This window comes from Macrosteles quadrilineatus, unplaced genomic scaffold, assembly GCF_028750875.1.
Source record: "Macrosteles quadrilineatus isolate MER2022 unplaced genomic scaffold, UCM_ALF_1.0 Scaffold_1__1_contigs__length_201487025, whole genome shotgun sequence".
In the NCBI taxonomy this organism is placed as follows: Eukaryota; Metazoa; Arthropoda; class Insecta; order Hemiptera; family Cicadellidae; genus Macrosteles; species Macrosteles quadrilineatus.
The window spans coordinates 156,925,186-156,940,674 of NW_026542594.1; the positions used below are offsets into that span (position 1 = coordinate 156,925,186).

Below are 15,489 nucleotides of genomic sequence, written 5' to 3' on the forward strand. Positions count from 1 at the left end.
ACGGAAAAAAACACATAGATTACATCACTTCCTGACTTATTGGTTCGATTAACTTAAGCTTTTGAATAGTATAAAATGTCTTGTATAATTTTTTTCAAATATATAAATTAGACATAACAAAGTAAATTTTCCTACTGTGATTCTCCACCAGTGAGTGGTAATTTAGCGTCAAGGAGACCAAATATCAATCTGTTCCGAATAATGATGTCATGGACCTGCCAGCCTTAAGAGTGGGTCAACTTGACACTTTAACACCTTGTTGCTGGTGGGATTCAGGCTGGGTTGATGGAGCTGGCTGTATCAAGGGTGACTCATGTATAATCAGTTGATGGGCCAACTGCGTGAAGGTGGCTCGTTGAATGAAATTAGTCTTAACCGTGACTGCCTCCTAGCTCACTTATTTAGTCAGTGTGGGCCCTCTTGTTGAACCCATGCGACCACTACATTAAAGTACAACTATTTCTACAATGATATTTTTGTATAAACTGTTAATCTAAATAAGTTTCTGAAAACTACAATAAAAATATAGTTTATATCACATTACTCCCACACCGATTAATAAGCGAGTGATTGGAAAGTCATAGATTGGGTATTGATTTGAAATAACATCACCTTAACAACCTAAACCTTTGTCTAAGTCTGTGGTAACCAAGATTTAAACACAAGTTTAGTAAAATAAATGTGAAAATATTTCTTAACAGTAAGTGGTGTAGTAATATGCCTTTGTAATCCTACCTCGTACCATAAGGATTTTCACAAATTATTGTATTCAGAAAGTGTTCATTTGCTGAACAGGTGTGGATGGTTGTCATAAAGTATAAGGTAGTAAGGTATAAAGACAACCATCTGGAATTTGCACAATATTTGCTGCAAACTAAGGAGTGGTGGAGGAAAAATTAACTGAATGTAGAGGATAGATAGCCCATCACTTTATTACAATATAACTCTGAAATCAACAAAAGGACAATAATTGTACAATACAAAAGAATAGACACGTCGTTAAAAAATACACAATATATACAGAGATCAGTGTTTGTGAGCATAAACCCAATACGAACACCCTTATAAAAATAGTTAATGTACACATTAAAGTCACTATTTATTTACAAAATACTACACAATGCAGTAAGGCAGGGACTTACTAGATGCTGGTGCAGCATACAGATATTCCAGTCTCAGTATATTAACATGATAGTTTTGTATTTGTGTTTAAAGTCTAGCCTTTAAAAACTGTCAAAGGCATTAATTGCACACTTTTAGAAACACCAAACCAGTAAGGAAACTTAAAAATAAAATGTTTAAATATTTGCTCTAATAATTTATAAAATAAAACTAGTTGTAACACTTATTTTGAATATACATTTTGAATTCAGTCTAGAGAGAGCCTACGAGGACGAGGTAAGGTAAGGTTAAACCCTTTAACCCAGACCAACTTAAATTCCATAGAAAGCACAGGTACAAAGTAAAATATTTAAATAGATACATCCTGTACTTAAACACCATATTTGACTGTAAATAGCAAAATCCACAATTGTGTATGACAATAATATTTATATATTAACCTGATATTTTATGGGATTCTGTTTATCAATCTTATAACAATTGTACACAAATTTCCAGTTTCACAGTTCAACTCTTTCTAATAGATTTTTAATAAATATTTTATTAAATAAAGAAAAATAATAATTAAAAAACTTTAATGATTGACATCTAGTGACTTTGCCAGAGTGTGGATGTTGCTATACATTAAACTACTATACTACTCAAAAGAAAAAACTAAAACCTTAGTTAGTGCTAAGACTTAAATGCTTTTCACTTTAAATTGATAAAAAAATGTTGAAAATAAGTGCACCAAATTTATACATGTATAAACGAGATAAATTCCCAAATTATTTTTTTAATGAAGTGGTTACATACACAAGTAACAAAAATCACTGAGTCTTCTTGAATAGTGATTAAAAAAATAAATTTGTAAAAAAATACCAATTGCGAATTTGTTGAACTTTTGTGACTTTGGTAGTAAACGGCCAACTGAATCATCTGTTGAAATTGCCAACATTGTTATGTTTGTTTTATGCTTAAAACAAAACATAAACTAATGTTTATTTCAGACTTCTTCACTAGATTTAAAAACAAATTTCTAAAGGTAATAATCACACTCTCTACTCTCCAAGGCGAGCTTTGGATCCATAAAGACATCCAAATACACAACAAAAAAATCAACACAAGGCTTCAGCTTAATTTCATTGACCGAGTAAAGTTACAGGTGCTATTATAAAATATGGTTTGGCAGGAATTATAACTTAAAACTGGACTGAAGAAAACTTAAAAAATGACTCTGGTTACTGCTTTTATTTACAACGCTTAACATCAAGTGAACAGAGTATTCGTGTTAAAATAAATTCAAGCTGCCTTTATAACTCTGTTATTGATGTTTCACTTAAAATCTTTACCAATATACAAATTATTCAACTATTTACAAAATTTTCAAATATGCACATTTCTTTATATCACAAATGTGGGTCTTGCAACCTTAAATAAAGAGTACCAAATTTTTGGTACAAAATGTTGTGAAGTTTTTTAATAAATAGTAAAAATAACAAACCCTTTCTCAAACACAGAAACTTAATTAATCCGCTTTAAAATATGTAATATTTACATAATATTGAAGATAAAGGGGTTAAAAAACTAAATAAATTGTTTACTATAAACTATCTAGGTTAAACATAAGTACTAAAATTCAAACATTTGTTTTCTTAAAAAAAATGAAATTCAGTACAATATCTTTTATAAAGAAAATAATAACAATACTCCACTTGGTAGTTTAAATGCTTATAAAAGCACACAATTATAAAATATTTAGTATACAAAACAAGTAAATGAATGATGTTGCACACAAATCTCAGTTTTAGTTCAACACCAAACAACTTTTTTTCACAAAGCTGATTAACTGTAATTGCAAATCAATTACTAAGTCCTTTTATGTTAACATTCTTTTTTTGGCCTCTCCTGATGATATTTATTGCGAGTAAGCTAAAGGGTTTGAGAAAAAAAACTGTATTATTGTCAATTAATTGCTAGAAGCAAAATTGTATAGCATTTAAATCCTATCTATGCAAGCAAACAGCAGATGCACAGGGTCTCTGCATCACTGATTGTCTTATTGTTTCCGGGTGGGGTCCTGGGTGTCTTTGTGGTGCTTGGGTCTGAGTTCCGACGGGTCACCCAGTGAGGTGGAGGCATTAGACCTCGGTACCAACAACACTGACCCATCTGCTGACTGCTGCAGACTCCACTCAAACGGAGAGTATGGGTTGCCCTCAGAGTCCCTTAGAGCCTGTACATCCAACATCATTAGTAGGGTCTACAGAAGTACCAACTCAGAGTCTGCTATGAGAGTCTATTCTCAACATTATTTACTTTCTTTTAAAAGCTTCTAAAACTTGATTAATTGATTATCAAACTATTTGGAACAGAATCGTAGCAATCTCATAACCATCTATCATGAGTAAGATATAACCGTGATTTTCTTCTGCATTCACGACATTCTGAGCTTATCTCTTGATCATGGCAATATCAGAATCATTTCCCCCAATTATTGTTCCATACTGTGAGCATCTCCCTACAGTCTTGACGACTCCAAGACTGTTCATGCAATTACGTCAACATCTTTGATCATTGCCCCTCATCACAGCTCTTGCCGTTACAGCAGCATCATGAGGGTATCTCGCTAATGAAATTGTTTACAACAAATGACAACGTCACAAGAGAACTAAGTAAATCTATTGGTGATTATACCCATTTTTGGTTCGAAACAAAATCTATCCCCACCACTAAATGCACAAGAATAATTCACAAAAATCATTGATTATTTTTTTTACTAATTAATTTTTACGAAGGTTAACATCCCGTTATCCTATAATTATTTAATTCGTTTAATTACCAGGCAAATATTTTGTGGACAGATTAATTTGACATATTTATTTATGAAGGCTAATTTAAAATCAGACATTTGGCTTGATGACCAACTAACTTGTCCATAGTAGTTGGCAAAACCATTTCTTAACATTAATTTAATTTCACACCTTACATACATCCTATTATGGTTTAAAACCTATATGTCCCAAAAGCAATTAGTAAAAATATAAATGAATATAAAATCATCGCTCTCATATATACCTCATTTACCTGGAGCAGATAAATTACACTGGGGTGAAGTGGGTGTAAGTTAAGGCATAATTAATATATACTGTATACAGTACCTGGAAGATATGCCTGTAGAGCTGAGTGTATTTGTTTTTCATCCTCTGAGTTTCAGTTACTAAGTAGTCTCGATCCCGCATCAATCTATGTTTTCTGTCCCTCATCTGCTTAACTTCATCTGCTAGGTTCATTATTTGGTCAAGTTTACGTTTTCTGCAATTTTGAGCAGCAACCTGACAAGAGAAATCATACAAGTATTTTAGTTACTGGTGGTCATCAATGTTATTTTATAAATATGTCAGCAATTTGGTATTAGTATAATAACTAGGTGTACGTGTTAAAACTGCTCCTTTTAATCTTCTAAGTTTAAATAAAAATTGCCATATAAAACCCACTCCCTTAGTAGATTTTGGTAATAGATAGATTTAGTCATAATCTATTTTATAATGGATCTTATTTATTATTAGATTTTAAAATTGACTGAAAAAATGGCTGAGTAGGAAGTGCTTCTATTCCATTGAGGGGTACTTTACCACTGCAATGGACTTTTGAGCCTGAATCCAGCTGCCTTAAGTTTAACCTTCCATTGGGCGCATCACGGAAGTTACCTCCGGGTCACTATTTTTTTCGTTATAAAAACCATAGTATGTGTTCGGCAGGGCTGTGGCCTGATTTACCTCATGAACCTCATTTGCGGAATCGGATTTGTATACTCTTACCCCTTTCCCAGTTGTCAGTCAACCTTGGGGGGGTGGTTCGCGTCACTACTGGAAGTAGCTTCCGTGAGCGCCCTTGTGTTTGACCATATTTAGCGATATTATAAAATGGATGAAGAAGAACTAATTGTGAGATTGTTGGCTAGTGTTAAAAGGGAGTACAAGGATCAACATTTAGTAGAAAGTAGCCTACTAATGGTGCGTTAGTTTGGAAACCTTTTTTTTTTCAAGAAAAAGAGCTTTGACAAAACGTTTAGTCCTACTAAAAAATAATTTTTTGCATTAGACAATTGGTGTTTTATTTCAAACACCATTGCAATTTTTTCTAAAGAGGTTTGACAAAGTAATTTGTTCTTATGAAATATATATTTTTATAACACCATAGGGGTTTTATGTCATACACTGATGCAATTTTTGTCTACAAGAGCTTTGATCGAATGAGTTGTCCTTGTACAAAATGATTATTTTCATTAGACCCATGTACGTGTTTTTATATTATACACTTTTAAAATTTGTTTTCTAATATAAAATAGTACTGTATAAGTACAAAAAGTTGGTCTTTTTTATCCACAACACTTACGTATTTTCATTTGGTTTTATAATTTTTTTTATTTGATATACAACTTAAGTAATAGTGTAATAACTTATAAAAAAATGTTTTTATTACAGTCTTATTGCTATTAAAATGTTTTTTACTCATCATTGTATAGTTTTTGTACTCCCGGAGGTAACATCCGTGAGCGCCCTTGGTGTTTGAAAATCAATTCGCCCGACGGAAGTTTAAATATTGTAAATATTAGTTTTAATTCATTGTGTAAAAGTAAATTTTTATCTGACAAGATCCATCCAGTCATCTGGTCAACAATCGCCAATTGATAATGGTATAACCAAACAGTAAAGCACAAATCATTAAATTATAAATTCTGCTTGTGAAGTATGCTTGTGTTGGTTAGTCTATGGTCTATAGTACAAAAAAGCTTAAGCATATAAAGAATTTTGATCGACAAAATTTAGATAAACTAGTGACTTCATACAATTTTAGATTTTTGCGACTAGACTTTTTTATACCAATTATAAGCAATTTTCTGCTGATAGCTTTACTATTGCCCTATAGCCCAAGCTGTATATAAGCTGTTGGTACCAACCTTATTCTTCCCTCGACGTCTGATGTCCCGTATGAGGGATAGTTGTGATTCACTAAGATCATACTTGGACAATCGCTCGTTGAACTCATCCATGGGTAGGTTGATGATGTCAGACACAGGGATGGGAACATTCAATGCTCGAGCTCGCTTTTCATCTCTAGTCAATGGTTCTTCATCACTTCTTCGTCCTAGTAACATAAAGTATGCTAAACTGTTTAATATTGAACATGATTAACTACCTTTAGAGATTTGGTAAGATGCAATTTTGAAAATTTTGATTGATTACCTATTGTAAAATTGATGGTTATAAATTGATTGTTTTAAATATACAGTATTTGAAACACCACTCTCAAGTTTAAAGGTTGTAACACCATCAGAGAATATTCAGCTTAAAGCCTGTGGATATTTTTTAGAATTAAAAAAACGATGGAGTTTTTTGAAAAAAAAAAAAAAAAAAAAAAAACATTGACTAGAACCTGAATGTTCCAGAGTATGAGTATACATAAATGTTTTAATTTAGCATGGTATTATTCCTTAGTTGGTTGATATATTGTTGAGTCATATATTGTTTTAAAGATCTACAGAAGACTATTTACAGAAAGATTTTAGTATCAATTTGTCTTAAAACAACATTATCACAGTCAATATACTGTCAGATTACTGGTGGTGACAACTATTGAACCACAGGATTACCAAAAGTCTGATGTATTTACAGTTCTTATCAACAACACTCATCTCTACACTCATTATGTCAAGTCAAGTGTTGCAGTGTTATGGTTCCTTTTGCTGCTATGAGCATGTTGTACCTTTTTGTTTGTCACGAGCCACAGGTCTCTGCATGGCCCCGGTCTGGTCGGGAGGCAGATGGTACGTGTGGTTGTGTATCACATGATGATCAGCTGGTCTCACTCCTGCACATAGTTACACATATGTTAGCAATGTTAGCAATATGTTAGCAATGCATATGTTAGTCAGGCATAAGCCTGGACTAGTCTCTGTCCAATTATCTTAGCACAGATAAACCATGTTTTCTTTGATCAGATGGTACAAAACAGGTAAATGTAGTTAGTGTTCCAATGCTAATCTTAAAAAGTTGTATGAAACTATAGGCATCTACCGTAATTCACTACCATTCAATTCTAGATTATACAAATGTGCAATATTTTAATGTGCCCCACTTTGTAAAGAATAACATTTCCTTTACATTGTTTCATCAGTTTTTGCCTAAACTATTGCACTACAAGATATTTAAATTTATTGTTAGTCACTTGTAAGGACTAATCTTGAATTGTAGTAATAAAAGGAGAGGTATTGGTAAAAATACAACTGAATATTTTATGTCTTTTATGTTTTTATAAGTTAACTATTATAACAGCTTTAATTAGATTATTTTTAAAGTGCATCATCAATTCTTGGTTCATTGAACTCGATTTTTGTTTACTGGTAGATAAAAAAATATGTAATATAAAACTACAATGAAACTTAAAGATCAAAAAACTATTGAGTCCTAAAACAGAAGGATGTTCATTGCTAAGATGAGCTTGAGCATTACCAGTATGAAGATGCCTAGTGAACTCGACGCTGCAACTGTACTTGGTCTCAGGGCCAGGTTTGGAGGGGTCCCCTTGGTGATGGATCCCTGGGAAGGGACTGGCCTCACTGGGGGAGGGGCCATAGTCAAACTTTACCCCAGACGGCACACCCATACTGCTGTTGGAGCTCGAACCTGGTGAAACAAAATATATAGCTACTGTCCCTTCATAGCAATCTAATGATTCTTAGTAGCTTTCAACTTTCAGCTGATTAATTTTACCAAGAAAGGTGTAAAATCATTTTAATAGTAGCATTTAACGTTTGGACGGTATTTATGATGGCACTTTGATCACAGGTCTTGATGACATTGTGGTAGGTACACATTACAAAATTTATGATTACTAAAAATGATAATGATTTGCTACTGGTACCAGTAGCCATATTGTCTTAAAGTCCAAACACGGTTAAAAAAATGCAGTGATGATCGGATTGAATACCTGTTTGTGGTTAGCTAACAGTGTTTTAGACAGATGTTTCACAGTTAAATTGTACCAAAAATATTTTTTTTCAGTTGACAGTGTTTGTTACTTGTGTATTTTGACCCATTATTGGTTTTTATAGAACAGTACTACAAAGAGTAAAAATTTATTTTGTTTGTCAGTATTGCCATCTGCAAAAATGAGTAGGCCTACTATAGAATTTTGAAAAACCTCTTTTTTGCATAGGGAATTAAAAAATCCGTTCCATTCCAAACTACAAGTGCAAATCCATCAATCGCTAGTAAACAGTAGTGTAAAAAGACTGAAACATTCTTTTCAGCTTAACCATTACAAGATTTAAAACACAACACAAACTCTCTATAACATTGTAGTTTTATTTAAATTAATCTTTGCGATTAAGTTTGACATAACAATTATTGGCCACTCTTTGAAATATTTTCCAGTTGAAATGTTTACAGACTAACGAGGCTAGAGGGATGAATGAGATTTGCAACAGTCAGGTAGTGCTGCAGATGTATAGTACTAACCTGCGCCCTGTTCCTGGAAGTACCGCTTCCCGTACATGTGATGTTTTTTCTGAGCTACGGAAGGTTGAGGCAGTCTGCTCACAGCGCCTACCTCAGTAGCATTGACGTGACCACGGCCTGGGTAACTGTAGTCATACCACCTTAGTTTTCTGCAATGTTCAACACAATACTTGTTAGTAATTGCTATTCATCAGTAATTTTGTTTGGAAATAATAATGCACCAAGTCTATAGTCAGTGACAAAACTTGACAGATCATCTCACTTTATCCTAAGCTTACTTGCATGTATATTCAGCTCAAAATACACATCCAAGAGTGTGTCGCTGTTTTAAAGAATTAACAATTGAGAGAAATGCATTATTGTGTAGTGCATATATGCCAAATAAAAACATTTTATTTTATTTTGCAAAGGAGTAATTTACAAAAATAATTAAAAAAATTATTTAATTTATAAATAGATAATCCTATTTATATGCTAGGATCATCTTCCTAGGAGTTAAGATGTCCCAAACGTTGACAAAGCTAAAGGTATCTCCAAGGACCGAGGCAAATTAAGCAATACCATGAATGTCGGAAACATTTGCAATGTTGCTGCAAAGGGTGGAGAATCTGGCAATGATACCACAAACGTTGGAGTAGATACGAGGGTCGTGTTTTAAGTAAGGGCCGTTTGTGCGTATAGCTTCTTAGTTCACGTCTACACTGCAAGGAGCCCCTTGCTGCTTACTGCCATCATTTGTGAACTGAAAGGCGCTATTATAGCTCTGTAGTTGACGTTAACCCTTTGCAGTGTCTCTAGAAAAATGTTTAAATGGTTTGAACTGATATGTTTTTTGACCACACAAAACATATCGGCTGCAGACATTCTTCCCCAGATGACTGAAGTTTGGCCTTAATGCAATGAGCGCAGAAATGGGCTAGAGTTTAAAATTGCCGTAAAAGTACGAAGGGAAATGATTTCCCTGGCCATTTTTACACTGCATAACCATTTCCGGACTTTACCCTGACTCATTTTATTAAGGCTATAAACTTCAACCATCTGGAAATGAATGTCAGCATTGAATATATTTCTACTGGTCAAAAAAGTATCACTGGCTTATCTCCCATGCAGCGGGAGATTCAATGATTTTTTAAATTGTCCAAGCACACAGCAAAGCACAAACGTCAGCTACATAGCTGCAAATGGCACGAGTAAGCGGAAAGCCGACTCTATGGAGTTATAAGAAAAACGGCCCTTACTGACTCAGAGTTTGCACATTAACAAAAAAACACATTAATAAAAGTGTGCCGAAACAAGTGAATTCGCTAGCGAATGACACCACATATACCTACTCTACTACACTAAGGACAATGACGGTGTTTTGACCATCTTAGCGTCAGTTGGCCCTGAGCTACGAGGGTGTAAAGTTAGGTGCGCCATGTTTTAAAAGGATGAAGAAAAGGCCAGCAATTGACTGATTGGTCTTCAACAGGACATTTTCAATTTGAAACAGTTAGTTGTAATTATTTTGAAATTTATCTATATCTATTTAGCCAACCTATATTTGGATTATTTGAAATTTTGATGCTATATGAACTTATTAGGTAGGCTATATAAAAGAGCGTTTTCAGTTAGAAGTAAGACGCAGACTGTCAGTCCACGCACGTGTACTAGTGTAACTATTAGCCGCGCCTGTACTGGAGGGTTTAATAATAAATGATGAATTCCCACTAATCCCAACTTGATTCTGTCCCATTTAGTGTGGAATATGCATCAAACTGGGTCTGTTAAGTGACTTACCCATGGTAGTCGGTGGCGTAGTGATCTGCAGGAGTATGGCCTGAGTCAGAGTTAGTCTCCATCCATTCAGTGTCAGAGGAGAGACTCGGGACTCGCTCACTGCCCATGGAGCTGACAGCCGAGTCTGAGTCTGTAGCTCGCTCAACGGCCGCCGTCGCATTGCTACTGCCTTCCAGCATCCGCATTGTGTACATCCCTGTAACACATGAAACTCATCTTTAATCTGCTGTCAACACAACAAATAAGTTATCCGCCAATTGGATGAAATACATCGTGCCTACTTGCAGTCTCCCCTATGTGAGCTGGAGTGCCAATGTGGTTTTGTTATTACGGTGCCGTGGATGGACTATGATTTCAGAAATAGCAACTATTATCAGCGAGCGGGATTGATGGGTACACAAATAAATAAAGAAATGTATTAGTAGAATTTAATCGTTTTGTTGAGTACACTGGGATTTGATGATTCCCGTGTAATATGGAAACGAATTAAGCCAAGGTTCATGCCAGGATGGGATTTTTCTCACTGCACAGGGTGGTTTCTATGGATGAAGACATGTAGTAAACACTTGGTGCTCCTGATGGGGAAAGACTGGACACAGCTGTCTGAGAAGAATTATTGCTTACAGAGTGATTTCAATGTGTCAGTTTGGAGGCAGGCAGACACATTTGAGAGCCGACAGACACGGTGTGTGTTGATTTTTTTAACAAGCAGAGTACATGTGAGGGAGGGGAGGCAGTCTCTCTCACAACCCATGGAGCTCACAGCAGTCTGAGTCTGGTTGGCTCACTCACTGACGTGTAATATCCTTATAGCCTTACTTCTCACAACTAAGTTAATAATATATATTGTTAAAAGTTTAAGTTAACCAATGCGGTAAAGATTGCCCCATTCAGAACTTCATTTTTATTGGTGGATTGTTGGATAATTCTTAAACTTATTCCGGCAACATTTTTAAAATATCTTAAGTCATGACCACTTTTCTATTAGTTGTTCAGCTTTCACATTTTTCCGATCTTGTATAATTGGATCAACAAAACAAGATAGTTTGGCAACAACAGTATACTACAGACTTATTGGTACAGACTCATGATACAAGTAATGAGTCCGGCTCTTAAGAGATGCTCTTTGGGCAAAATAACTGGAACATATTCATTAATATTGTAGTTTTTGGTATCAGTAAAACTGTATAGAAAGTTTAAAGTTTAGTTTAGTAAACATTTTGTATGCATTTTTATTTCAACATAATTGTTGAACAGTGGCCATAAAGGCCAACATTTAACAATTTGGTTTTTAGAAAACTACAGTATGCTATTTAATGTTTGAAAAGTTAAAAAGGTGACCAGGGCACATATTGTCATAAAACAATATATGTTCCTGTTATGTAAAACTATATAAAAAAGCAGTATGTACACTTTGATCTTGATTTATAGAAACAAGAGTGAAAAAACAAAAACAAAACAGTAGAAAAACTTTACAAGTAATCATAATTCCCATTGAAGTCTTAATATTGACGTTTATAGATTACAAAGCTACATACACATAATTGTTGATATTTTAACATATCTACCAACCTACATTTACAGTCTAGTTTACCTGTAGAGAAGACATTCTCAATGAGAGAGAGCCAATAAGTGCAGCAGCTACAGTCACACACTGACTGAGGTGGACACATGACTAACTGCTGACTAACACAGAGCTATCATCAAAACTGGCGTCATCACAACACCATACCACGCCTCACCCGACAACATCTTGACTCACTAACTTGTAAAGGTCAACACTTTAAACTTAATGGTTAACATTGCCAAGTTGCATTCAAAACACACAGTACCAGACTTTTTGTTTATATTTTGTCATGTCGTGAGTTACCTTCATTCATCGCCATGTCCATCAGCTGCAGGTCCTCATCATTGAGAATGGATGACAGGAAGCCGTCCGTGGTATGGTTCATCTCTCCACTGCTTCCATTCTGAAACATTTCCATCAGAATACATCGGCCCACTCCACTTCATTCACACACACACCATGAATATGTAGATGGCGACTAAACTGCCTGTCATGCTCTATTGTACCCATGCTTAATACATACACTGATACCTCACCTCGCACAATTAGTTATCAGAACTGTCGCCTTCTAAAACCACTTATATAAATAGTGTCATCTAAGTGTTGGGAGTGAACGTGTAATAGGAAATATTATGCATCAAAATCACTTTTGAATGTAATTTTCTAAAAAATAATCATAACAAGTTTATAAAATAATATATTAGTTACTTAATTTTTATAAATAATATGAACTTGTTAAACCACCAAATTATTTATAGTTAGATTTTTTTCAAATGGTTAAATGATATTGAGACACTAATAGTAAGATTTTTAACTTAACTTAAAAAGTTTAGTTATTTCTGTTTCAAAATTAGTTTGGAAAGATTTGTGTAAGATACACCTTAACACGATTGTACTTTAAATAAATTGAGCGAAGGGGGAGAAAGCTGGTCTAACGGTGGAGTGTGAGCCATTGGTTTGTAAGGTCTTGGGTTAAAATCCCACTAATCACCAATGGATTTATCTACTGTATGTAATAATAGAGCAAACATCTCGGACTAGTCTGAAGTAATGTCTAAAACAGTCCTAGGCTAAAACCTAGCGTCCTAGGATATGAATGTGGGGCATACAACAAAATTTAAATAAAATGAATAAACAAAATTAAAGAAAACCAAGAGTGGACTCAAGATTTTCTCTCAAAATATTTTGCTTCTTGCACATATTAAAAACATATGTCTAATGTAAACTATACAGAATTTCCAAAAACTGTATTTAAAAAACTTTTCTTTTGTCTTTTTGGATGTGTATTTTCAGAAAAAAGGTTTTAGGCCTATGGTCAAATGATATGTTTAGGGGAAACGATTATGATTTCTCATTAAAATAAGCCCAAGCCTACGTGACATCAAATCACAACAAATTTTTTAATTTCAAATCACAAAAGATTTTTTTGTTTTTGATTTTTCATTCATCATCAACAAAATTTTAGGCAGGCCTACCTGGTAATACATCATGTCATGGGGGTTCTCCACCTTGAAGTTGACACTGTGCTGTTCCCCTCCCATGGGCTCACTGCTGTTGGTCAGGTTCATAGAGGTGGCCACAGCATTGCCTAGGTTCGAACCTCCACCTACCACCACAAAACAATCCATCATTCATCTACAAATATAACTACTAACTTCACACTTCAAATAAGGGATACAGATTTATATTTTATTAACCTGTTAGCAATACCTCCAACTTACCGAGTGGTTGATACGGAGTGGAGCTGTTGATTTCCCCCACAGGGGGCGCGAGGGTGGCGTTGTGGAGCAACACACTGCGGTCCGAGGGGTACGAGGGCCCCCCTGGGTACGAGGGGCCCCCGGGGTACCCACCAGAGGAGTGGAAGTGGTGATAGGCATGGCTGGGGTCTGGTAAACTGAGCAGGTTAGCCAAGTCTTGCCATCTTTGTTCCATACTCATGGTGCGCACATACGGCATGCGGCCCTGTAACACAACAAATCCAACAAGTTAATACCTTTGATGCATTTATACATGTTCAAATCAATTTTTACTAACATCTGTTTGGTCATAGCTTTGCTATTCCTTCTTTGAGTTTCCATTGCAAAAAGAGAAACCAATAAAATGTTATGTAACTTGTATGATATAATTTCAGTGTATATTTGTGGAGGTGTATGGTGTATCGTAGGAGGATTTGACAACATGCTATGTTTGTTGTATGCAGTCTCAGCAGAGTTCAGTTATGCAATCTTGTATGTCTAGACACAATCTCGCTGAGGTACAACATTCACACTGATGACAACGGTGAATTGTCACCAGAACAAGCAAATTACATTGTAAGGATATTAACATCAGTAGCAACATCTATGTAAACAGTAATAATATGCAATACAAAAAACCTTCATTTTTACTTTAAAAAGTCGTTATGGTAACAAAGTTATAAATAATGATTCTCTTTTGTATTGCAAACAATTAACATTGTTTTGAATAACCCTCTAAAACCCTACCAAGTGACCAAGCTATGCTACTGTATATAGTGTACTTTGTATTGGAGTATTTCCCTACCGGAGAGTAAAGAAGTACAACTTGATTACTTTCTGATGAATTCCACTTGGACATATTATGCTGCTGCAATGTCCTCAACAAGGTAATACAGCAGACAAATGATTTACTGCTGCTTATGTGCCTAATGACTTGGGATGGAGCCAAATGGTTTTATCAACACACTACCTATCTAATCAATTACAGAACATCTAGCTGCCTGATGGTAAGATTCATGAACACCAGGTATAGATAGACACATACACATTCCATATACAGGTACAATAAAACACAGAATGTTGTTTAAAGCTTTTTACCTTTTTCAGATTAAAACATCTAACAACTGGTAGTACATATTATTTTAATCGCTTATGGGCTACATCATTATTCAATGCAGGCTCAAAATCCGATATATAAAGACAAAATGTGCAGGGTAACCCCTAATTAGTATAAAACCCCTTGAGAATATTTTTTGGGTCCAAATAAAAGTATAGTAAAGAATATTTTTTTACACATTGCGACCCGCAACATTAAGTATATTGTAATAAAAAATTTGAATCCCAAACACTTTTTGAAACTTGACATAAGATTTAAAACAACAATACACTAATTAAAAACATTATTTTGTATTTTTTGTTTTAAAAATTGCTGTAATTTTTGGTTGTCTAACTTAACCAACTAAAAGACGTCAAATTTAATGAAAACCGCAAAGAAAAAATTTATTTACAATTAAAAATTTCCCAACAAACATCATCAAGTTCTGAAAAATCGAGTAATAAATCGCTGAGAAATCGTGGTTTTGTTGTACAGGCCATGCACCTAGACAGGTTGTTGTCATTGTACCTAGTTTTTTGTCAATAAAAATACGATCTTAATATCAGCCTGTTTAATGTTTTTAATTTTTAAGGAAGTTGAACGTGTAAAAGTATATGTTTTGAGAGCAACAAAAAAAGCATTATTCAGAACTGACCACAGCACAAGAAGAACTTGATAACGTGA

At 34.6% G+C, this 15,489-nt stretch overlaps 1 protein-coding gene across 2 annotated transcripts in view; it reads right to left on the minus strand.

The window, feature by feature from the left end:
• Window positions 1-907: 907 nt before the first annotated feature.
• LOC128988185 (segmentation protein cap'n'collar) overlaps window positions 908-15,489 on the minus strand; it is a 143,977-nt gene continuing 129,395 nt past the window's right edge. For both annotated transcript variants that reach the window (XM_054409443.1, XM_054409434.1), the window contains 10 exons: window positions 13,692-13,935; window positions 13,446-13,576; window positions 12,274-12,373; window positions 10,404-10,599; window positions 8,625-8,773; window positions 7,617-7,790; window positions 6,871-6,975; window positions 6,065-6,252; window positions 4,263-4,436; window positions 908-3,337 (listed from right to left, as the gene is read on the minus strand). In XM_054409443.1, coding sequence (XP_054265418.1) covers window positions 3,161-3,337; window positions 4,263-4,436; window positions 6,065-6,252; window positions 6,871-6,975; window positions 7,617-7,790; window positions 8,625-8,773; window positions 10,404-10,599; window positions 12,274-12,373; window positions 13,446-13,576; window positions 13,692-13,935 — 1,638 coding nt within the window. In that variant the 3' untranslated portion in view covers window positions 908-3,160. The remainder of the gene's footprint in view (window positions 3,338-4,262; window positions 4,437-6,064; window positions 6,253-6,870; window positions 6,976-7,616; window positions 7,791-8,624; window positions 8,774-10,403; window positions 10,600-12,273; window positions 12,374-13,445; window positions 13,577-13,691; window positions 13,936-15,489) is intronic.